Genomic DNA, 24718 nt, shown 5'->3' with positions numbered 1-24718 from the left:
TGCGTGTGTTTCCTCTGGGTGCTCTGGTTTCCTCCCGCAAGACACGCTTGTTAGGTGAATTGGACATTCTGAATTCTCACTCTGTGTACCCGAACAGGCACCATAGGGGATTTTCGCAGTAACTTCATTCCAGTGTTAATGTAAGCCTACTTGTGACGATAAAGATGGTTATCCTCCTATGCAAGCAAAGGAAAATCAACACCTACCCATTTATCACCTCTGGCCAGGGCACCAACCCTTGCAGAGGAAACTGTGATCTGTGTGTACAGTACTTCCTCCAACTTAGCATATGGTGCCTGCCTCAACATGGTCTGTTCAATACCTACTGGGATGACCAAATGCAAATTTAATTATTTTGTTGAGCACCATCATTCTATTCACAAGTATAATCCCTGTCCCCTGCCATTTCAATTTCCCATTCAGGCATCTCCATTTTAATCACATGGCTTTTGATCAAAAGTTCTTTTAAGATAGTCCTTTAGAAAGCACACATCGCAATGGTAGTCCAGGAAATAAACACTCTTCCGGTATTGTCACACCGTCAGAAACAATGGCTCTCTTGCCGGCTGATCACCAGCCAACCCATTGTGTTATTCCTGAAAGCAAGGAATAGAGCTGCTGATGGATAATGCTACATTTACACTGCAGCTATGGATGAGAGCCTGGTATTTACCTCATTATGCTTCGCAATTACAGGCTCGAAATTGCAGTGACATTGTTAACATTTGTCAAAGATTTTGTACAAGTCCAAAATTCCATCTGGATGTTTTGGAAATGTAACCTTACACTGGATTGGAGTTAGAACGCACTAGTGTCAGAGCGTGACATGGCCCCAAGCAAGTATGTCACACTGCTTGGTTTGATGGAGCAGTGATCAAAACGCAACGAGCACCTGAAACTCGTTCCCACTGATCGAAAAGTAACAGAGTAAATGAACCATAAGCTAACTTTTCGTTGACTTAAATTTTGCATCTGCTCAAAAAATGATCATACAATTCAAAAACTACCAGATTATGCCAGAATAAATGTTTCAAGCAGATCAGATTGTCCCATTCTATCAGGAACTATTCGCTCGCATAGGTGTAGACGCTTCTTTCACCGTGCTGTCTGCTGAAAAACCTAAGTGCTTCCAGCAAGTGAACATCAGCCAGCAGTAAGCTGTAGTATCAAGGAAAATCCTCAAAATGTTAAAATAGAGGCCTGTGAGGTCAGATTTTTATTGGACCAACAGACTGGCCACACAGCAAGCAAGAGGCGTGGAGAATTCTCTACATGTTTTCTCTGTATTGGGCAAATTAGTAGCACGTAGAAGCACAGTAAACTATGAAAACAATTTGAGCAAAATAACTATTTATTTGCAACTTTAAATAAGTCGCTTTTATGATAAGTACGTTGTGATGCACCCAAGTATCACTCATTGGGTAAAATTAAAACTACCAATTGTATATGGCTTGAATTTATTTTTCTCCTGTCACCAATGACAAAAAAGCATAAAAGGCCTTTAAGTTTTTGCTCGGCTTTTTATTTCTATACAAACATGAAACTTCTTATAACTCGAGTCTTCAGCTTGTTAGACAGCTCTGAAAAAACAAACAAAAGGCAAAAGTTACAAGACACATTCAGAATCAATGCAAAGCAAATCCTAGGCCCAACCCACCGCCCCATCCCCGCAACCCCACCCAACTGTTGGATACTAAGGGGCAATCTAGCACGGTCAATCCATCTAACCTGCACTTCTTTGGACTGTGGGAGTAAACGCACGCAGACACGGGGAGAATGTGCAAACTCCAGTCACCCGAGGTCGGATTCAAACCCTGGCGCTGAGTCAGCACTGCTAACCACTATGCCGCCCAAACACATGTCAAAACTGTGCTTTGTGTGGCTGTACTTGCAGATAAATCCATTGCATTTTGGTACTTATTTCCAAAAATATGAGGCCTCCTTAATCTTTTTATCAAGATGCTACACCTCACAGCTATCGATCCTTACTGAGGTTCATTTGCCAAATACTCATCAATTCTGCAAGTTTGCTAATAACCTCCTGTATTAAGGGGTCAGTGGTCGAAGGCAAAAATATCTGTATTAGTGTGCAAAGTCAAAATGGTCTGAATATTTTTTCTTCTTTTTAAAAAATAAATTTACAGTGCCCAATTCATTTTTTCCAATCAAGGGGGCAATTTAGTGTGGCCAAAACCCATGCAAAAACAGGGAAAACATGCAAACTCCACACGAACAGTGACCGAGAGCTGGGATCGAACTTGGGACCTCGGCGCCGTGAGGCAGCAGTGCTAACCACTGCTCCACTGTGTTGCCCTGTCTGAATATATTTTTGTGACAGGAAATTATTACAGCACTTTTTAAGCGAATGCAAATACTTCTAGGCTGCTGGTGGAATTATTAGATCCACCCCCAACATGGTTGGAAAACCACACCCAGCAGGCCCATCCACCTAGTCAGAAAATCAAAGTTATTCGGAACCTGGAATGTACGAACACTCATGGTAATGAGCAAAACAATCGGCCTGAACGGAGAACTACCCTTGTTGCCCGTGAACTCATAGGTACTTCAACGTCAACATCGCTGCCTGCAAGAGACCCAAAGAGCAGGCAAAGGGCAGCTGAGGGAAGATGGCGGCGGCTACACTTCTTCAGCTGAGGAAAACCCGAGGATCAGCCCAGGACACATGGAATTGGTTTCATCTTTAAGAGACAAACCTGCCAACCAACTTTTGGAGCTCCCCGTCGGCATCAATGAGCGCCCCATGACCCTCTGCCTACAACTTACCAAGAACAAGCAGGCAACAGTCATGAGTGCCTAGGCCCCAATCCTTGATGCCAATGAGTTCAAAAAAGGCTTCTACTCCACCCTGGACACCATACTCTTCAACATTCCTAAGGAAGATAAGCTCATCCTTTCTGGGGCCTTCAACACCAGGGTTGGAAAGAACTCCCAACTCTGGAAAGGAACCATCGAAAAGGAAGGAGTTGGAAATTGCAACTCCAAAGGGGTTCTCCTGCTCACCAATACACTGTTACGCCAAAAGGACAAATTCAAGTCCCTCTGGAGATATCCACAATCAAAGGACTGGCACATGTTCGACTTCGTCATCATCCAATCCCGAGACCAAAAAGGAGGCCCTCATCATCAAAGCAATGACCAATGCAGATGACTGCTGGACAGACCCACCAGGTCACCCGCTCCACTATGTCCACTTAACTTCACCAGGAGTAGCGGAAGATGAAGAAACAGCTCAGGAAAAAGATCCAACGTTGAGCGATTTCAAGAGTCAAGCATGCAGTGAACTTCCAACAATGTCTTTTCCAAAATGACCATCCATTCTAATGCAGAAAGAGCTGAAGATAGCCATCACCATCTCAAGCTGTGAAGAAACCACTGGCTACTAGACCAGGAAAAACAAAGACTGGTTCGGCGAGGACGGCCACACCATCCAAGATCTCATTGACAAGAAGACGAAAGCTATCCACGCCTGCTAAAACAACATAACCAGCAAGGCAAAGAGAAGAGCTCATCAATTAGCCATGGCAGAGGTACAAAGAAGAACTACGAAAATCAAGAACCAATACTGGACTAAGAAAGATCAGGAATTCAACTCCTCACCGACAAACACAACACCCAGGCCTTCTTCAGTGCCAACAAGAACTCAATGCCCTCAGCCTCAAACTGGTGTGGAGTAAGAACATTTAGTCCTCCTCTTTTATAAAATAGATTTAGAGTACCCGATTCATTTTTTCCAATTAAGGGGCAATCCACCTATTTTGTACATCTTTGGGTTGTGGGGATGAAACCCACGCAAAAACGGGGAAAATGTTCAAACTCCACACGGACAGCAACCCAGGGCCGGGATCGAACCTGGGACCTTGGCGCCGTGAGGCAGCAGTGCTAACCACTGCACCTAATTTCTAACATGAAGTTAAATAATTTATTTGTTAATCCCCCCACCTTCCCTCAGTTCAAAGCTACCATCCACCCACATTCCTCTGCTTAGTCCACCGCTCTCCTGTTCATGGTCTCTTCTTTTATTCCCTAGTTCATGCAGCAACCTTTGGTTCAAATTCAACCTCTCTACTGATGGGATCAAGATTTCCTCGACCTTCTAGCTGTAATGGTCCTATATATAGTCTTAATCAAGTTCTGATGTAAGATCATAAACTTGAAAAGTTAAGTCTGTTTCTCTCTTCACAGATGCTGCATGACCCAGTGTTCCCACCTTTTTCTGATTTTAATCAACTTCATGTTGAGTTTGGGATCACAGGAACAAACTGCCTCTAATTTGCGTTAGAACATAATGTGCTCCACTCCCCGGTACTAACACCTCTCATGTGCTAGTTTCAGTAATACATCAACACCACTACAAAGAAAATCATGGCATATAAAAGGCTCAAATTTCAACTTACTTAGCCACAATGCCATCATTCTTAGCCAGCCTCAAAATGCAATCATCTGATTCACCCTGTAATTAAAAAATAAACTGTAACATCCCTCCTCATACACACACACCAAGTTTGATTGCATTCCCTGGTCACCAAAACAAAAATGGTATTTGATGTCAAAAAATATTTTGCTTTTTTGCCACCACAAATTACAAATTTATAAAGTTACCGCACTATGCGTCAGATACTTGCAATTCATAAACTTGCAACACAAGCATAAAATTTTTAAAAGCAGCCCTTGTTCTATTTGCATGGATGTGATGGTAAATCTTTTGTCAGATTTTGTATCTCCTGTCCTGAAGCGGTTGACTCCTTGCTGAGGGATGGTTCCACAAGTGCCAGTCGCTCTCTGGCATGGTGACTGAGTCCCATTATCCACAAGAACATCAATAGGTTATTTTATCATGGGAGGGCTTCTGCTGAGAATAGTTCTGCCCACACCTCTAACCAAATTCAATTGAGTGAATAAAACTTTACCCCTTACTTGGGGCAAGCAGGAAAATATTAACCTCTTATTTTGTGGACCGTACTTCAAATTCAGTACTGATTCTTCTTTCCTAGAGTGTACCACCATTCTGAGCTGAGGCATTCTGAAAGTGCCCAGCTCATTAGTGAATGGCTCCAGAGGTAATAAGGAAGATTTCATTCCCTCTTTTTCTTTATGTAAATTTAAAGTACACAATTCTTTTTGACCAATTAAGGGGCAATTTAGCGTGGCTATTCCACCTATCCCGCACATCTTTGGGTTGTGGGGGTGAGGTCCATGCAGACATGGGGAGAATGTGCAAATACCACACAGACAATGACCTGGGGCCGGGATCGAACCCGGGTCCTCGGTGCTGTGAGACAGAGTGCTAACCACTGCGCCACCCACTCATTCCCTGTTAACTGCGATATTGACAAAGGGGCAGCTACGGCAAGAATGGCATTACTTATAGACACATTCTTGGGAAAGAACAATAAAATTAAAGCTCTCCTGTGATATGAGGCCATTGTAAATTTTAGAGCTGCCACTTGTTTAAAAGTACCTACTTTCTCTTATTTCCAGATTTATTTTACACAGAAAAGGTGAAACAGGCGTTCAGAAATATTCTAAAATCCCTCCAAAATTTCTATAAGGTATAAACATAAGTAAATTTGATTGAATGTTAGAACACACGGACTCATCTATAAAGTTCTTGTGCAATAATTTTAATTTCAAAGGGACATAAAATTGATGCCTTCAGTGCCACCAGACGAGGACAGAAACAATTCTAAAACAGGAGGTTGATATTCTTCAGTGTCCCCAAAATGCGTACATACCATCCTACGGATAGCTCCACAGATAGCATAGGTTTTGTGCTGACCATTAAATCTTCCTGTTACTTTGTCAACCTAAGATAAAAAGAACCAAGAGATAAATGATTTCAGAAAGCATCAACAGATATCCCGGAAGATTTGAAAAAAAATTCAACAATTTATATTCTACAACTTAATATGTATCATCGCGTCAATCCACCGGGATTAAAGCGGCAGTCACAATGTGAATCCAAGACTGGCTAAGGGACAGAAAAGTAATGGTGGATGGTTCTGTTTCAGTCTAGAGGAAGGTATGCAGTGTGGTCCATCAGGGTTGTATTAGGACAATTGCTCTTTTTTTATGTACATTAATTACCTAGACTTGGATATGAAGGGTATAATTGCAAGATTTTCAAGTAATATCAAACTTGCAAATGTGAGCAATAAGGACTTCAGGCAGTCACAGACTGACACACAGTGGATTAACGTGGAGAAGTGTGAAGTGATAAATTTTGGTATGAAGTATAAAACAGTGTGAACTAAATGGCACCATTTCAAATCAAGTGAACAAACACAACCTTTGAAGGTGGCAGGATAAGTTGAGAAGGCGATTAAAAAACAGATGGGATTCTTGGTTTATACACCAGAGGAATAGGTTACAACGGCAAGGAAATAATGTTAACCCTTTCTGAAACACTGTTAGTGTTAGGGAGTAGTGTTCAATTCTGACACTAGGCACAGGAAGTATGTTAAGGGCTCGAAGGGGAGTAAATCCTCTACCACCTAAAAGAACAAGGGCTGCAGGTGCACCAGAACTCCATCAATGGCAAGTTCCCTCCAATCCACACACCATCCTAACTTATGAACTATGCCATTCCTTCACGCTGTTGGTACAAAATCATAGAATTCCTTCTTTAGTTGCATTGGTCTGCAAACAACCCACTCAATGGCAACTAATAGGGGCTTTTCACAGTAACTTCATTGAAGCCTACTCATGACAATAAGCGATTATTATTATTAATGATGGACAATCGAGGGTGCTTGTCAGCAAAGCTCACATCCCAAGAACAGGACCAGGCATGAGGGGATTCAGTTATGTGGAGAGACTGGAGAAGCTGTATTCTTTACAGCAGAGAAAGTTAGGAATAGACTTGATAGAGATTCAAACTGGCAGTTTTTAATAAGTGTAAATATCAAGAAAGTGCAGGACAGGGGTGATTGGCAAAAGAACCAAAGGCGGCATGGGGAAACATTCTTTTTGAAAAATACAGTGAATAATGTTCCCTTCCCCCAAATCAAATGCAATTCCCTCCTTCATTGAGCAGTTGCACCCTAAATGTCCAGCTTTTCTGCAATGCCGTGTATAAATGCTTCCAATCAGATTTAACTCCTGCCAATACAATATAGAACATACAGTGCAAAAGGAGGCCATGCGGCCCATCGGGTCTGCACCGACCCAATTAAGCCCTCACTTCCACCCTATCCCCGTAACCCAATAACCCCATCTAACCTTTTTCTGGTCACTAAGGACAATTTATCATGGCCAATCCACCTAACCTGCACGTCTTTGGACTGTGGGAGGAAACCCACGCAGACACGGGGAGAACGTGCAGACTCCGCAGTGACCGAGCAGGGAATCGAACCTGGGACCCTGGCACTGTGAAGCCACACTGCTATCCTCTTGTGCTACTGTGCTGTCCACAACTGATGTGCTATGTGACAGTGATTACAGTAGGTTACCCCATCTTTCTCAACCTCTGTACATTCTCTGAATGGTACAGTTGACTGTACCATCCATCTCCAACACATCTGCTCATCAGCTGGGCTGCACTTGACAAGATCCGTACTTATCTTGCGAGCTTCTCTAACAATTGACCATTGATTCCCTCATGTTTCCCTGCTCCTCTGTGACATCAACAAAAACACACCAGGTTTCACATGCACGCCGACACTCAGCTCTACCTCACCATCACCTCCTGCAAACCCTCCACTCTGTCCAGAAGGAGGTCACCTGGCCCATCGAGTCTGCACCGACCCTCGGAAAGAGCACCCCATGCAGGACCACTCCCCCACCCTATCCCTGTAACCCTGCAATCCCAGTTACCTTTTGGTCACCAAGGGGCAATTTATCATGGCCAATCCTCCTAACCTGCACATCTTTGGACTGTTGGAGGAAACCGAAGTACCCAGAGGAACCCCGCAAACACAGGGAGAATGTGCAAACTCCACACAGTCACCCAAGGTCGGAGTCGAACCCAGGTCCCTGGGGCTCTGTGCACTCCTAATTATAATTGTTCCACCATTGGTGACATAGCGCCTGTTACTTGGGTCCTAAATTGTACGAATTCCCTTCCTAAATCTCTGTCTTTCTTTGCTCCTTTAAGATGCTCCTAAAATCCTACCTCCAAGCTTTTTGCCACTTGCCTTAGTATCCCATTATGTACCTGAGTGTCAAACTCGGTTTGAAAACTCTCCAGTGAAACATCTCAGGACAGTTTACCATATTAAAGGCAGGAGAGTGGGATTAATGGGAGAGTTCTACCAATGAGCCAGCATACACACAGTGGGCCAAATGGCCTCCTCCTGTGCTACTCATTCGCTGATAAGTCACTCCCGCATTTTCAATCAGGGGAAGTGTACCAGGAAGGTATTTTTAAATGGTCCTTTATATTAGAGAATTAGTTCTCATTTTCATGGAGTGTGCTTTCTGCAGGGACATACTTAGTCCTGAGTTGCAACGGTCAAGATGATTTGGGGACCAGCGGGCACAATTCTACTGCTGGTGTTTAATCAACTTAAATCATGCAACTTCATAAACACAAAATACTGGTCAGATTACTGTTGAGTTGGACTTCCAGTGGTGGCCATAAGCGGATCGGTCACACACAAAGTGGCTCCCGCTTGCTTTTGGCCCTTTCTACCCAGTTAATGGGAGACCTTTGTGGAAAAAGTGCGATGCGAGTGGCAGTTTCTCCCCTAGAGTGGAATTTCGGCAAGGTATCACACTCGTCAAAAGTCATTGAGAGAGCCCTAGCTCAGGAGTTGGGAGGACACATGGTGGCTCAGCACCAGGGGAAAATGGTGGAGCGGGGAGGGTCGTGGTCATCTGCCACACTGCTTGTGGAGTATTAAATGGACTTTATCAAGGGAGAGTTTCGTCAACAGCGAAAGGAGATGCAGAGGGCCTGCTCCAGTGCGATTGAGGGAGCAGTAGTCCCTATTCGCAGGACTTTGGATTGGGTGAAGAGTTGTCATGCTAGCAGGGAATGCTAGTAAACGGAAGCAGAGTGGTGGGTGCCACTCTGGGTGGCCAGAGGGGCAGGGGAAGCAGTTGGGTTTTAATTGCGATTAGGAGGGGATGGAAGTGGTGGCTATTTTGGGTGGCCCCAAATGAGAGGGGGGCAGGACAGGGATTGGAGGTGCCATTGGGGTTGCAAGAGATAACGGAGTGTGTAGGGTTCATGCAATCGGGGAAGGCACCGGGGCTGGATGGCTTCCTGGTCGAATTTTACAAGCAGTTTTTGTCAGAGTTGGCTATTGAACCCGTGGTAATTGTGTTGCGGCTGTTCAGAGAGTGGAAGGACATTGTGAGGGGAGGTAGGGAGCATAGGGTGTCTTTACATGCGCACACCTCCAACCCGCTGGTGTATGGGGAAGATAATGGACTTGAGAAATTTGGTGCATTTATGGGGTACAAATTGAATGTGGCGAAAAGCGAAGTCTTCCCAGTAAATGCCCTGAGGTGGAGTGCGAACTTAGGAGCTCTGCTATTCAAGGTGACCAGGATAAAGTTTCTGTATCTGGGTATTCAGGTGGTCCATGAATGGGCTACAATGCATAAATGGAACCTGGCCAGTCTGGTGGTGGGAGATAAAAGGGGATTTGAACAGGTGGGTTGTCCTGCTGTTGTCTCTGGCGGGGAGGGGTCAGAATGGGTGCATGCGGAGGAGGCCCATGTGTGGAGACAAGCTTGGGGTCCCTGGCAACGGCCTGTTCCAATTTTCTCCGGGTAGGTACACCAGTAGTCCTGTCGCTGAGTCGTCTCTCAAAATCTGGAACCTGTTGAGGCAACAATTTAATATAGGACTTGTCGGTATTGGCCCCAATATGTTGGAATCACAGGTTTATTTCAGGAGGGATAGACGATGGGCGTGATCTGGTGCAGGGATGGAGAGTGGATAAGGGACTTCTTCGTTGAGGGGAAGTTTGCCGGGCTAGCAGAGTTACAGGAGAAATTCGAATTGCCATGGGTGAGTGAGTTTAGATATTTTCAGGTGCAGGATTCTGCACAGAAGGAACTGGCCCCTCATTCTCACTGCTTCAAAAGCACACAGTTAGAAATGTTGTTAAGAACTTCTGGGTGCGGCGATGACCAGCTAAGTCGCACGTTTCGGCAGCTCCCGGTGGAACGGACTTTTGGGCTCTAATAGGAGCCCCAACGGCAATTTAAACGGCCAAAAACACTGTGCGGTAAACCAGAAGGGAATCCCCCCGGACACGCATGGATAAGGGAGAGGATAGCGGCCGGATTGCGGAGGATCCTCTGGAGCAGCGGCAAGGAAGGCAAGCTCAAAGCAAGATGGCGTCGGAAGGTGGCCGTTTGTTATGGGGCCCGGACCAACAAGAGTTCCTGCGGCGCTGTGTGGAAGAGCTGAAAAAAGAGTTGAAGAAGGAGCTGTTGGCCCCGATATTACAGCCGACTGAAGGGCAAGAGGAGCAGAAGACCCAAGAGCAGGAGCTTTGGGTCGTGAAGGCAAAGGCTGCTGAAAATGAAGATGAAATACAGGGCCTGGTGGTGAAGAGAGACGCATGAGGCACAGCACAAAAGGTGTGTGGAAAGGCTGGAAGTACTGGAGAATAATTCGAGGAGGAAGAATTTAAGGGTTCTGGGTCTTCCCGAAGGCGCAGAAGGGGCGGACGTCGGGACATATGTGAGCACGATGCTTCACTCGTTAATGGGATCGGAGGCCCCGACGGGCCCTTTGGAGGTGGAGGGAGCTAATCGAGTTTTGGCGCGAAGACCGAGGGCTGGAGAAATACCTTGAGCTATAGTGGTGAGGTTTCTCCGCTATAATGACAGAGAGATGGTCCTCAGATGGGCGAAGAAAACTCGGAGCTGTAGGTGGGAGAACGCGGTGATCCGCGTATACCAGGATTGGAGTGCGGAGGTGGCGAGAAGGAGAGCAAGTTTTAATCGGGCTAAGGCGGTGCTTCACAAAAAGATCCAGTTTGGAATGTTACAACCGGCGAGATTGTGGGTCACACACCAAGGGAAGCACCACTACTTTGAGACGGCAGAAGAGGCGTGGACATTCATTGTGGACGAGAAGCTGGAATAGTCTGGCGAGAGAAAGAACTTTTGGGACAAAGTGGTGGGGTGATTATGTGGGGCGAGGAAAAAAGGGGGGGGGGGGGTGATTTTTCAATTTGTTAATCTTGCGATCCTGTAACTTTTCTCTTTTCTCTCTTCCCCATGTTGGGGGGGGGGGGGGGGGGGGGGGGGGGGGAGAGGAGGGAATATGAGGAACTGTGGGCGCCGGTCATTAGGGGCGGGGCCGAGTGGGAAACGCGGGCTTTGTTCCTGCGCTATGGTAATTATGGCGGAACAGGGACGCAGGAAGGAGGGGGCCTCGCACAGTGGGGGCCAAGGACAAGGGGGGAAGCCGAGGTCAGCCAGAGTTCGCTGACGTCTGGGAGCAAATTGGGGGGGTGCAACTACGCTAGAAAGGGATCTAGCGGAGGGGGGGGGGGTTAACTGGGTTGCTGCTGCTAAGGAGAAGGGGGAGCTGTTATGGGATGGGGTGGTCGAGGCGGGAGGGCGCCGTCGGGGGGGGGATACACGGGTACGTGGGAACCGGGTGAGGAGCTGGGTTAAAAAGAGGATGGCTAGTCGACAAGGGGGGGGGGGGGGGGAAGAAAGAGCCCCCCAACCCGGCTGATCACGTGGAACGTGAGAGGGCTGAACGCGCCGATTAAAAGGGCACGGGTACTCGCACACCTAAAGAAATTAAAGGCAGATGTGGTTATGTTGCAGGAGATGCATCTGAAACTGATAGACCAGGTCAGACTACGTAAAGGATGGGTGGGGCAGGTGTTTCATTCGGGTTTGGATGCGAAGAACAGGGGGGTGGCTATCTTAGTGGGGAAACGGGTACTGTTTGAGGCAAAGACCATAGTGGCGGATAGTGGGGGTAGATATGTGATGGTGAGTGGCAGATTGCAAGGGGAGGCGGTGGTTCTGGTGAACGTATATGCCCCCAACTGGGATGATGCAAATTTTATGAGGCGTATGTTGGGACGTATCCCGGACCTGGAGGCGGGAAAGTTGGTAATGGGGGAGACTTCAATACGGTGCTTGATCCAGGGCTGGACCGATCGAGGTCCAGGACCGGGAGGAGGCCGGCAGCGGCCAGGGTGCTCAAGGACTTCATGGAGTAGATGGGAGGGGTAGACCCCTGGAGATTTAGTAGGCCTAGGAGTAAGGAGTTCTCATTTTTCTCCCATGTCCACAAAGTATACTCACGGATAGATTTTTTTGTCTTGGGAAGGGCACTGATTCCGAAGGTGACAGGGACGGAATATACGGCCATAGCTATTTCGGACCACGCTCCACATTGGGTAGACCTGGAGGTAGGAGAGGAAAAAGAACAGCACCCACTCTGGAGAATGGATATGGGCTTATTGGCGGATGAGGGGGTATGTTTAAGGGTGAGGGGATGCATCGAAAGGTATTTGGAGCTTAATGACAATGGAGAGGTTCAGGTGGGAGTGGTCTGGGAGGCGTTGAAGGCGGTGGTTAGAGGGGAACTGATATCCATAAGGGCACATAAAGGGAAGCAAGAGGGTAAAGAAAGGGAGCGATTGCTGAAAGAACTTTTGAGGGTGACAGGCAATATGCGGAGGCACCGGAGGAGGGACTGTACAGGGAAAGACAAAGGCTACATGTGGAATTTGACCTGCTGACCACGGGTAAGGCAGAGGCACAGTGGAGGAGGGCACAGGGTGTACAGTATGAGTATGGAGAGAAGGCGAGTCGGCTACTGGCCCACCAATTGAGGAAGAGGGGAGCAGCGAGGGAGATAGGTGGGGTGAGAGATGAGGAGGGAGAGATGGAACGGGGAGCGGAGAGAGTGAACGGGGTGTTCAAGGCATTTTATGAGAGGTTATATAAGGCTCAGCCCCCGGAAGGGAAGGAGGGAATGATGTGTTTCTTGGATCAGCTGGAATTCCCTAAGGTGGAGGAGCAGGAGAGGGCGGGACTGGGAGCACAGATTGAGATGGAGGAGGTGGTAAAAGGGATTGGGAGCATGCAGGCGGGGAAGGCCCCGGGACCGGACGGATTCCCGGTGGAATTTTATAGGAAGTATATGGACTTACTGGCCCCGCTTTTGACGAGAACCTTTAATGAGGCTAGGGAAAGGGGGCAGCTGCCCCCGACTATGTCGGAGGCAACGATATCGCTCCTTTTGAAGAAGGAAAAAGACCCGCTGCAGTGTGGGTCCTACAGGCCCATTTCCCTTTTAAATGTAGATGCTAAGCTCCTGGCCAAAGTGATGGTGACGAGGATAGAGGACTGTGTCCCGGGGGTGGTCCACGAGGATCAAACTGGGTTCGTTAAAGGGAGACAGCTGAACACGAACATACGGAGGTTGCTAGGGGTAATGATGATGCCCCCACCAGAGGGGGAGGCGGAGATACTGGTGGCGATGGACGCTGAGAAAGCATTCGAGAGTGGAGTGGGATTATCTGTGGGAGGTGCTGAGGAGATTTGGTTTTGGAGAAGGGTATATCGGATGGGTACAGCTGCCGTAAAGGGCCCCGGTGGCGAGCGTGGTCACGAACAGACAGAGGTCTGATTACTTCCGTCTTCATAGAGGGACGAGGCAGGGGTGTCCCCTGTCTCCGTTACTGTTTGCATTGGCGATTGAGCCCCTGGCCATAGCACTGAGGGGCTCCAGGCAGTGGAGGGGAGTGCTCAGGGGAGGAGAAGAACACCGGGTATCCTTGTATGCAGATGATTTATTGCTGTATGTTGCGGACCCAGTGGAGGGGATGCCTGAGATAATGCAGACACTCAGAGAGTTTGGGGAATTTTCGGGGTACAAATTGAATATGGGTAAGAGTGAGTTGTTTGTGGTGCATCCGGGGGAGCAGAGCAGGGGAATAGATGACTTACCGCTGAGGAAGGTAACAAGAGATTTCCGGTACTTAGGGATTCAGATAGCCAGGAGTTGGGGAACCTTACACCGGCTTAATTTAACAAGATTGGTGGAACAGATGGAGGAGGATTTTAAGAGATGGGACATGGTGCCCCTGTCACTGGTGGGTAGGGTGCAGGCGGTCAAAATGGTAGTCCTCCCGAGATTCCTCTTTGTGTTTCAGTGCCTTCCGGCGATGGTCACAAAGGCTTTTTTCAAGAGAATTGAGAAAAGTGTCATGAGTTTTGTGTGGGCCGGGAAGACCCCGAGAGTGAGGAGGGGGTTCTTGCAGCGTAGCAGGGATGGGGGGGGGGGGGGGGGGGGGGCTGGCACTACCGAGCCTAAGTGAATACTACTGGGCCGCCAATATCTCAATGGTGTGTAAGTGGATGGGAGAAGGGGAGGGAGCGGCGTGGAAGAGATTGGAGATGGCGTCCTGCAAGGGAACCAGCCTACAAGCAATTGTGACGGCGCCGTTGCCGTTCTCCCCGAAGAAATACACATGTCCAGTGGTGGTGGCAACACTAAAAATTTGGGGGCAGTGGAGACGACATAGGGGAAGGACGGGAGCCTCGGTGCGGTCCCCGATAAGAAATAACCATAGGTTTGTCCCGGGGAGAATGGATGGGGGATTTGGAGCATGGCAAAGAGCTGGGGTCGTGCAACTGAGAGATATGTTCGTAGACGGGACGTTTGTGAGTCTGGGAGCGCTGACGGAAAAATATGGGTTGCCCCAAGGGAATGCATTTCGGTACATGCAACTGAGGGCTTTTGCGAGGCAACAGGTGAGGGAATTCCCGCAGCTCCCGACGCAGGAGGTTCAGGATAGAGTGATCTCAGGGACATGGGTGGAGGATGGTAGGGTGTCGGATATACACAGGGAAATGAGGGATGAGGGGGAGATCACGGTGGATGAGCTGAAGGGGAAATGGGAAGAAGAGCTGGGGGAAGAGATTGAGGAGGGGCTGTGGGCTGATGCCCTACGTAGGGTAAACTCGTCATCCTCGTGCGCCAGGCTAAGCCTGATACAATTCAAGGTTTTACACAGGGCGCATAGGACCGGAGCACGGCATCAGGGGTGTTTTTGTATAGATATTTGTATTAGGCTATGTATATTGGATTGTTTGATTTTATTTTTGGAGAGTTATTATTTTTGATATGGCAGTTGCCATTTAGTTTATATATTATTTATTTATTTGTTAAAAACGGCCACTGTTATTTATACTGTTTTACTGTTGTAAAAAGGAAAACCTTTGTATTGTTTTGTTTGGCCAAAAAATTTGAATAAAATATATTTTAAAAAAAAGAAATGCTGTTAACACCAGACGAGCTGGGGGAGGGGAGGAATGTGGGTACTTACAGGTGGTTGGTGGAGACTGAGAAGGCGCCGGTGGAGGGGATAAAGCGGAAATGGGGAGAGGAATTGAGCTTGGATGGGGGGCCTGGAGTGAGACAATGCATCAGATCAATTCGATCTTGCCCTGTGCTAGGTTGAATCTTATACAGTTAAAGCTGGTGCAAAGGGCACATGGACTCGGGCCTGTATGAGTGGGTTTTCCTCAGCGGTAGAGGATGTATGAGAGAGATGTGGGAGAGGGCTGGTGAGCCATGTTCATATGTTCTGGGGATGCGCAAAGTTGAAGGTTTTTGGGCAGTAGTTTTTGCGATCCTGTCAGAACTAGTGGGGGTGCAGGGTATTGCTGTGCCCTTTGGTGCCGATTTTCGGGGTTTTTTCCGACCTGCTTCAGCTGATTAAGAGGGGGGGGGGGGGGGCGGGTGGAGAGAGAGAAAAATCATGATCTTTGCCTCTCTTGATTGCCCACTGGTGAATCTTAATGAGTTGGAGGTCGGCTGCACCGCCCGCGGTGGTCTCAGCTCGGTTGAGGAATTTATGTGAGTTCTTAAGTCGGGAGAAAATTAAGTTTGTTCTTAGTGGTCGGAAGAGGGATTTTATGTCCTTACCTGAAAACCTGTTTGTCACCAGTGGTGGGAGAGTTTAGGGGCACATATGACGCCAGCCTGCACGAGGGGGGGAAATTGACAAACTGTTTGAATTATGTTTATATCGGGTTGTTGTATGTGTATGTTTTGAAAAAATATATTTAAGAAAACAATTACTGCTGAGTTGCCCAAGGATAAAAATAACTTTTTAGGTCACAGGTCTCTTGAGATTACCAGGAGTTAGTAAAGAATTCTAATCTTTGGTGGTGCATCCATCCCTCCAGGACACATCAACACCCAGGCTGACTGTTCAATCAACACTGTCCTGAAGTACTGCAAATATCCCTAGTCAGGGGCTGGATAACAATCAGCTCGAAACCAATCTCCTATTGTCCAGCAAGTCATCCTGGTACTAAATTAAACAAAAATACACTCCTTTCCCACTATTCGAGGGGATAGTTACTACTTGGTCAGACAAGCTTTCACTGGGCAGGGTGCAGGCATCAAGAATTCTTTCCAAGCACCATAGTGGGGAGTACCATTTACAACATCCTGAATTGCAAAGCCCACTGGAAAGTAGCTCCATCAGAAAAACTTCAGCATCAACTGCTTGTTTTCCATTTTGATTGGCATAATGAATAGCAGTGCTTCAAATTCTTAGATTTAGGGTACCCAATTATTTTTTTCCAATTTAGCATGTTGAATCCACTTAACGTGCACATCTTTGGGTTTGGGGGGGTGGGGGGCAAAACCAACGCAGACACAGGGAGAATGTGCAAACTCCGCACGGACAGTGACCCAGGGCTAGGATTCGAAGCCGGGTGTTCAGCGCCGTAGGCAGCAATGCTAACCACAGTGCCGCCCACAATGCTTCAAATTCAAACGGCCAAAGCCGTTCATCCCTCTGGCTTGTGCTGGTTCTTTGCTGGAACTATCCAATTAATCTCGTCCTCTTACGTTTTCTGCAGAGCATTGCAAATGCCTTCCTTTGCATATTTTTCCAATTCTCTTGACTGCAACTAGTGAATCTTCTGCCACCCTTTCAGGGAGTTCATTTCAGATTGCACTTCATTGAAAGAAAATCTAGCGTGGCCAATCTACCTACCCTGCACATCTTTTGAGTTGTGGGGGTGAGACCCACACAGATACGGGAGAATGTGCAAACTCTACACGGACAGTTACTAGGGGTCGAGAACGAAACTGGGACCTCGGCACCTTGATGCAGTAGTGCTAACCACTGCGCCGCCCCCCAGGTCACAATTCATTGTGTAAAAACGTGTTTTTTGTAACACCTTGTGTTCTGCCAATCACCATAAATCGTTTGCACTGAGTGCTGAATTTGGTGCATTTGAGTGCTATAGTGAGAGGTTGGTGACTGAGGGAGTACATGGCTTCATTTTTATCTAAAGTCTAGTCTTTCTTTTATTTAGTTAATTAACTTAAAAGTTGCTATTTGGTTTAGAAGGTGAATTTTCAATCAGCTTTAAACAAAGGTTCTATTTGTAGGTACGTGCAGCTGGAGCTTGTTAATTAGTTAATTGGATTAGGCCAGTTTTCAGAGGTTAGATTCACAGTATAAAAGTGATCCCCTACAGTGCAGACTTTGGTGCATTTGAGTGCTATAGTGAGAATTTGGTGACTGAGGGAGTGCTGAATTTGGTGCATTTGAGTGCTATAGTGAGAGTTTGGTGACGGAGGGAGTGCTGAATTTGGTGCATTTGAGTGCTATAGTGAGAGTTTGGTGACTGAGGGAGTTAGGTGAGATGGGAGTAAGGCGCTCCTTTCATTTTGTTTCCTACATTTCCGCAAAGAGCGAGAAGGGAGCCAGGAGTTTACAGAGAATGCAGCTGACTGGGAGCAGAGTCAGAGGTCCAGTTGGTCCACAGGGCAGCTATACTCTGTAAGGTAAGAGGGGATGGAGGCTAGGCCAGTTGCATGCTCCTCCTGTAGGATGTGGGTGGTGAGGGATACCACCGGTGTCACCGCTGACTATACCTGCGGGAAGTGCACCCAACTCCAGCTCCTCAAAGACCGTGTTAGGGAACTGGAGCTGAAGCTGGATGAACTCCGGATCATCCGGGAGGCAGAGGGGGTGATAGAGAAGAGTTACAGGGAGGTAACCACACCCAAGGTACAGGACAAGAGTAGCTGGGTTACAGTCAGGGGAAAGAAAACAAACAGGCAGACAGTGCAGGGATCCCTCGTGGTCGTTCCCCTTCAAAACAAGTATACCGTTTTGGATGCTGTTGGGGGGGATGACCTACCGGGGGAAGGCCCTAGCGGCCAGGTCTCTGGCACTGAATCTGGCTCTGGGGCTCAGAAGGGAAGGGGGGAGAATAGAAAAGCAATAGTAGTAGGAGATTCAATGGTTAGGGGAATAGATAGGAGATTCTGTGGTCGCGAGCGAGACTCCCGGAAGGTATGTTGCCTCTTGGGTGCCAGGGCCAGGGATGTCTCGGATCGTATCTTCAGGATCCTTAAGGGGGAGGGGGAGCAGCCAGAAGTCGTGGTGCACATTGGTACCAACGACGTAGGTAGGAAAAGGGGTGTGGAGGTAATAAACGAGTTTAGGGAGTTAGGCTGGAAGTTAAAAGCCAGGACAGACTTGGTCGTCATCTCTGGTTTGTTGCCGGTGCCACGTGATAGCGAGGCTAGGAATAGGGAGAGTGCAGCTGAACACGTGGCTGCAGGAACGGTGTAGGAGGGAGGGCTTCAGGTATTTGGATAATTGGAGCGCATTCTGGGGCAGGTGGGACCTGTACAAGCAGGACGGGTTGCATCTAAACCAGAGGGGCACCAATATCCTGGGAGGGAAATTTTCTAGTACTCTTCGGGAGGGTTTAAACTAATTTGGCAGGGGAATGGGAACCGGATTTGTAGTCCAGCAACTAAGCTAGCCGATATTCAGGACGCCAAAGCGTGTAGTGAGGCAGTGGGGAAGGGAACACTGACAAAGGAGAGTACTTGCAGGCACAGAGATGGGTTGAAGTGTGTATACTTCAACGCAAGAAGCATCAGGAATAAGGTGGGTGAACTTAAGGCATGGATCGGTAGTTGGGACTACGATGTGGTGGCCATCACGGAAACTTGGATAGAAGAGGGGCAGAAATGGTTGTTGGAGGTCCCTGGTTATAGATGTTTCAACAAGATTAGGGAGGGTGGTGGGGGGTGGCATTGTTAATTAGAGATAGTATAACAGCTGTAGAAAGGCAGTTTGAGGAGTATCTGCCCACTGAGGTAGTATGGGTTGAAGTCAGAAATAGGAAAGGAGCAGTCACCTTGTTAGGGATTTTCTATAGGCCCCCCAATAGTAGCAGAGATGTGGAGGAACAGATTGGGAAACAGATTTTGGAAAGGTGCAGAAGTCACAGGGTAGTAGTCATGGCTGACTTTAACTTCCCAAACATTGAGTGGAAACTCTTTAGATCAAATAGTTTGGATGGGGTGGTGTTTGTGCAGTGTGTCCAGGAAGCTTTTCTAACACGGTATGTAGATTGTCCGACCAGAGGGGAGGCAATATTAGATTTGGTACTTGGTAATGAACCAGGGCAAGTGATAGATTTGTTAGTGGGGGAGCATTTTGGAGATAGTGACCACAATTCTGTGACTTTCACTTTAGTAATGGAGAGGGATAGGTGCGTGCAACAGGGCAAGGTTTACAATTGGGGGAAGGGTAAATACGATGTTGTCAGACAAGAATTGAAGTGCATAAGTTGGGAACATAGGCTGTCAGGGAAGGACACAAGTGAAATGTGGAACTTGTTCAAGGAACAGGTACTATGTGTCCTTGATATGTATGTCCCTGTCAGGCAGGGAAGAGATAGTCGAGTGAGGGAACCATGGTTGACAAGAGAGGTTGAATGTCTTGTTAAGAGGAAAAAGGAGACTTATGTAAGGCTGAGGAAACAAGGTTCAGACAGGGCGCTGGAGGGATACAAGATAGCCAGGAGGGAACTGAAGAAAGGGATTAGGAGAGCTAAGAGAGGGCATGAACAATCTTTGGCAGGTAGGATCAAGGAAAACCCCAAGGCCTTTTACACATATGTGAGAAATATGAGAATGACTAGAGCGAGGGTAGGTCCGATCAAGGACAGTAGCAGGAGATTGTGCATTGAGTCTGGAGAGATAGGAGAGGTCTTGAACGAGTACTTTTCTTCTGTATTTACAAATGAGAGGGGCCATATTGTTGGAGAGGACAGTGTGAAACAGACTGGTAAGCTCGAGGAAATACTTGTTAGGAAGGAAGATGTGTTGGGCATTTTGAAAAACTTGAGGATAGACAAGTCCCCCGGGCCTGACGGGATATATCCAAGGATTCTATGGGAAGCAAGAGATGAAATTGCAGAGCCGTTGGCAATGATCTTTTCGTCCTCGCTGTCAACAGGGGTGGTACCAGGGGATTGGAGAGTGGCGAATGTCGTGCCCCTGTTCAAAAAAGGGACTAGGGACAACCCTGGGAATTACAGGCCAGTTAGTCTTACTTCGGTGGTAGGCAAAATAATGGAAAGGGTACTGAAGGATAGGATTTCTGAGCATCTGGAAAGACACTGCTTGATTAGGAATAGTCAACACGGATTTGTGAGGGGTAGGTCTTGCCTTACAAGTCTTATTGAATTCTTTGAGTAGGTGACCAAGCATGTGGATGAAGGTAAAGCAGTGGATGTAGTGTACATGGATTTTAGTAAGGCATTTAAGGTTCCCCATGGTAGGCTTTTGCAGAAAGTAAGGAGGCATGGGATAGTGGGAAATTTGGCCAGTTGGATAACGAACTGGCTAACCGATAGAAGTCAGAGAGTGGTGGTGGGTGGCAAATATTCATCCTGGATCCCAGTGGCGTACCGCAGGGATCAGTTCTGGGTCCTCTGCTGTTTGTGATTTTCATTAATGACTTGGATGAGGGAGTTGAAGGGTGGGTTAGTAAATTTGCAGACGATACGAAGATTGGTGGAGTCGTGGATAGTGAGGAGGGCTGTTGTCGGCTGCAAAGAGACATAGATAGGATGCAGAGCTGGGCTGAGAAGTGGCAGATGGAGTTTAACCCTGAAAAGTGTGAGGTTGTCCATTTTGGAAGGACAAATATGAATGCGGAATACAGGGTTAACGGTAGAGTTCTTGGCAATGTGGAGGAGCAGAGAGATCTTGGGGTCTATGTTCATACATCTTTGAAAGTTGCCACTCAAGTGGATAGAGCTGTGAAGAAGGCCTATGGTGTGCTAGCGTTCATTAACAGAGGGATTGAATTTAAGAGCCGTGAGGTGATGATGCAGCTGTACAAAACTTTGGTAAGGCCACATTTGGAGTACTGTGTACAGTTCTGGTCGCCTCATTTTAGGAAGGATGTGGAAGCTTTGGAAAAGGTGCAAAGGAGATTTACCAGGATGTTGCCTGGAATGGAGAGTAGGTCTTACGAGGAATGGTTGAGGGTGCTAGACCTTTTCTCATTAGAACGGAGAAGGATGAGGGGCGACTTGATAGAGGTTTATAAGATGATATGGGGAATAGATAGAGTAGCCAGTCAGAGACTTTTCCCCCGGGTGGAACAAACCATTACAAGGGGACATAAATTTAAGGTGAATGGTGGAAGATATAGGGGGGATGTCAGAGGTAGGTTCTTTACCCAGAGTAGTGGGGGCATGGAATGCACTGCCTGTGGAAGTAGTTGAGTCGGAAACATTAGGGACCTTCAAGCAGCTATTGGATAGGTACATGGATTACGGTAGAATGATATAGTGTAGATTAATTTGTTCTTAAGGGCAGCACAGGAGGATTGTGGATAGCGCAATTGCTTCACAGCTCCAGGGTCCCAGGTTCGATTCCGGCTTGGGTCACTGTCTGTGCGGAATCTGCACATCCTTCCCGTGTGTGTGTGGGTCTCCTCCGGGTGCTCCGGTTTCCTCCCAGTCCAAAGATGTGCAGGTTAGGTGCATTGGCCATGATAGATTGCCCTTCGTGTCCAAAATTGCCCTTAGTGTTGGGTGGAGGTGTTGACCTTGGGTAGGGTGCTCTTTCCAAGAGCCGGTGCAGACTCAATGGGCCGAATGGCCTCCTTCTGCACTGTAAATTCTATGATAATCTAGGACAAAGGTTCGGCACAACATCGTGGGCTGAAGGGCCTGTTCTGTGCTGTATTTTTCTATGTTCTATGATATCCTCTGGTTACTGACCCTTCTGCCACTGGAAATAGTTTCTCATTATTAAGTCTACCGAAACCACTCAGGGTTTTGAACATCTCTATCAAATCTGCTTGAGTGTTTTCACTGGTCACAGCAAGGACAAAAATATTCCATGAAAGCACATGCATCATTTAGCCTTATGAATAATAATTCAGATCCACATTCCAATTTACTGAGACTTAACTCACATCAGCAAGGTTGATTTGAATGGAAGCATGATCCTTGGCACCAATAATTCTGTTGCTCGCAGAGCTAAAAGAAACAAGAACAATTTAGTTAAATTATAATGCATGCAACACAGAGGTCATAACATGCACATATTTTATACCCACCATTTACGTGGAACATAAAGATCAACAAATTCGCCAGCGTCGTTCTGCATGTTGGGTTTTATTTAGTTTCCGCTCTTGTTCAGAAGTTATATTCAGTTGTTATGCAGGGATCTAGGCACATACAAAACAAAGTTAACAGTTGAGCACATCAGCACCCATTATCCATCTGTTAAATTAAATACTCCCAACTTCAGTTAAAAATTACTCATTGTGACTTCCGGGTGCGGCGATGACCAGCTGAGTCGCACGTTTCGGCAGCTCCCGGTGGAACGGATTTTTGGGCTCTTAATAAGAGCCCCAACGGCAATTTTAACGGCTAAAAGTACTGTGCGGTGAACCAGAAGGGAATCCCCCCTGGATACGGATGAAAAAAGGAGGAAGGTGGCCGGATTGCGGTGGATCCTTTAGAGCAGCGGCAAGGAAGGCAAGCAAAAACCAAGATGGCGTCGGAAGGTGGCAGTTTAATATGGGGCCCTGAACAACACGAGTTTTTGAAACGCTGCGTGGAAGAACTTAAAAAGGAAATGAAGAAGGAGCTGTTGGCCCCGATATTACAGGCGATCGAAGGGCTAAAGGAGGAGCAAAAGACGCAGGAGCGGGAGCTTCGGGTCGTGAAGGCAAAGGCTGCCGAGAATGAGGACGACATACAGGGCCTGGTGGTGAAGACGGAGATGCACGAGGCACACCATAAACGATGTGTGGAAAGGCTGGAGGCGCTGGAGAACAACGCGAGGAGGAACAACCTAAGGATTCTTGGTCTTCCTGAAGGTGCGGAGGGAGCGGACGTCGGGGCATATGTGAGCACGATGATGCACTCGTTAATGGGAGTGGAGGCCCCGGCGGGTCCGCTGGAGGGGGAGGGAGCATACCGAGTGATGGCGCGAGGACCGAGAGCAGGAGAAATTCCTAGAGCCATAGTGGTGAGATTCCTCCGTTTTAAGGATAGAGAGATGGTCCTTAGATGGGCAAAGAAAACTCGGAGCAGTAAGTGGGAGAACGCGGTGATCCGCGTATACCAAGACTGGAGTGCGGAGGTGGCGAGAAGGAGGGCGAGCTTTAATCGGGCCAAGGTGGTGCTTCACAAAAAGATGATAAAATTTGGAATGCTGCAATCGGCAAGACTGTGGGTCACATATCAAGGGAGGCACCACTACTTTGAGACGGCGGATGAGGCGTGGACTTTTATCGTGGAAGAAAAATTGGAATGAGCGGGTTATTAAAAAAAGAACGTTTGAAACAAAGTGGTGGGGCGAGTATGGGGGGCGAAGAGGGGGGGTAAATAGGGGGGAAAGAGGAGTTTTATGTTATTAATCCTGCGATGTGGTAACTTTTCTCTCTTCCACAGGAGGTGGTGGGGGGAGGAAAGGAGGTGGAGGAGATGGGGCGTTGGCCATTGGGGGCGGGGCCAAGGGGGAAGCGCGGGCTCGGTTCCCGCGCTATGATAATCATGGCGGGAATAGGGAAGCAGGAAGGAGGGGGCGTCGCACGGTGCGAGCCGAGGTCACGGGGGGAAGCCGAGGTCGGCCAGAGTTTGCTGACTTCTGGGAGCAACATGGGGGGTGTAACTACGCTAGTGGGGGATCTAGCGGGGGGGGGGGGGGGGGGGGGGGGGGGGTGGATTATTGGGCTGCTGCTGCTGGGGAGAGGGGGGAGCTGGTATGGGGTGGGATGGGCGGGGGGGGGCACCGCCTGGGGGGGGGAAACACAGCTGCGTGGGAACCGGGTGAGGAGCTGGAAAAAGGGGATGGCTAATCGGCATGGGGGGGGGGTTAAAAAGCCCCCCAACCCGGCTGATCACGTGGAACGTGAGAGGGCTAAACGGGCAGATAAAGAGGGCACGGGTACTCGCACACCTTGAGAAACTTAAGGCAGATGTGGTTATGTTACAGGAAACGCACTTGAAACTGATAGACCAGGTGAGACTACGCAAAGGTTGGGTGGGGCAGGTGTTCCATTCGGGGCTAGATGCGAAAAACAGGGGGGTGGCTATATTAGTGGGGAAGCGGGTAATGTTTGAGGCAAAGACTATAGTGGCGGATAGCAGGGGCAGATACGTGATGGTGAGTGGCAAACTACAGGGGGAGACGGTGGTTTTGGTAAACGTATATGCCTAAACTGGGATGATGCCAATTTTATGAGGCGTATGCTAGGACGCATCCCGGACCTAGAGGTGGGAAAGTTGGTAATGGGGGGAGATTTCAATACGGTGTTGGAACCAGGGCTGGACAGGTCGAGGTCCAGGACTGGAAGGAGGCCGGCAGCAGCCAAGGTGCTTAAAGATTTTATGGAGCAGATGGAAGGAGTAGACCCGTGGAGATTTAGCAGACCTAGGAGTAAGGAGTTTT

General features: G+C 47.9%; 1 protein-coding gene across 2 annotated transcripts in view; it reads right to left on the bottom strand.

The window, feature by feature from the left end:
- Positions 1 to 1500: 1500 nt before the first annotated feature.
- The window catches only part of rps21 (ribosomal protein S21), a 30481-nt gene continuing 7263 nt past the window's right edge, over positions 1501 to 24718 (bottom strand). Inside the window, exons 2-6 of one of the 2 annotated variants that reach the window (XM_072515081.1) lie at positions 22374 to 22484; positions 22230 to 22293; positions 5754 to 5825; positions 4416 to 4471; positions 1501 to 1580 (exon numbers count right to left, since the gene is read on the bottom strand). In XM_072515081.1, the coding sequence (XP_072371182.1) occupies positions 1571 to 1580; positions 4416 to 4471; positions 5754 to 5825; positions 22230 to 22293; positions 22374 to 22423 (252 nt within the window). In that variant the 5' untranslated portion in view covers positions 22424 to 22484 and the 3' untranslated portion in view covers positions 1501 to 1570. Of the gene's footprint in view, positions 1581 to 4411; positions 4472 to 5753; positions 5826 to 22229; positions 22294 to 22373; positions 22485 to 24718 lie in introns of those variants that run through there. The other variant, XM_072515082.1, reaches the window with a different exon arrangement.

Source organism: Scyliorhinus torazame, chromosome 8 (genome assembly GCF_047496885.1).
Source record: "Scyliorhinus torazame isolate Kashiwa2021f chromosome 8, sScyTor2.1, whole genome shotgun sequence".
In the NCBI taxonomy this organism is placed as follows: Eukaryota; Metazoa; Chordata; class Chondrichthyes; order Carcharhiniformes; family Scyliorhinidae; genus Scyliorhinus; species Scyliorhinus torazame.
This window is presented reverse-complemented; position numbering and strand designations above follow the sequence as displayed.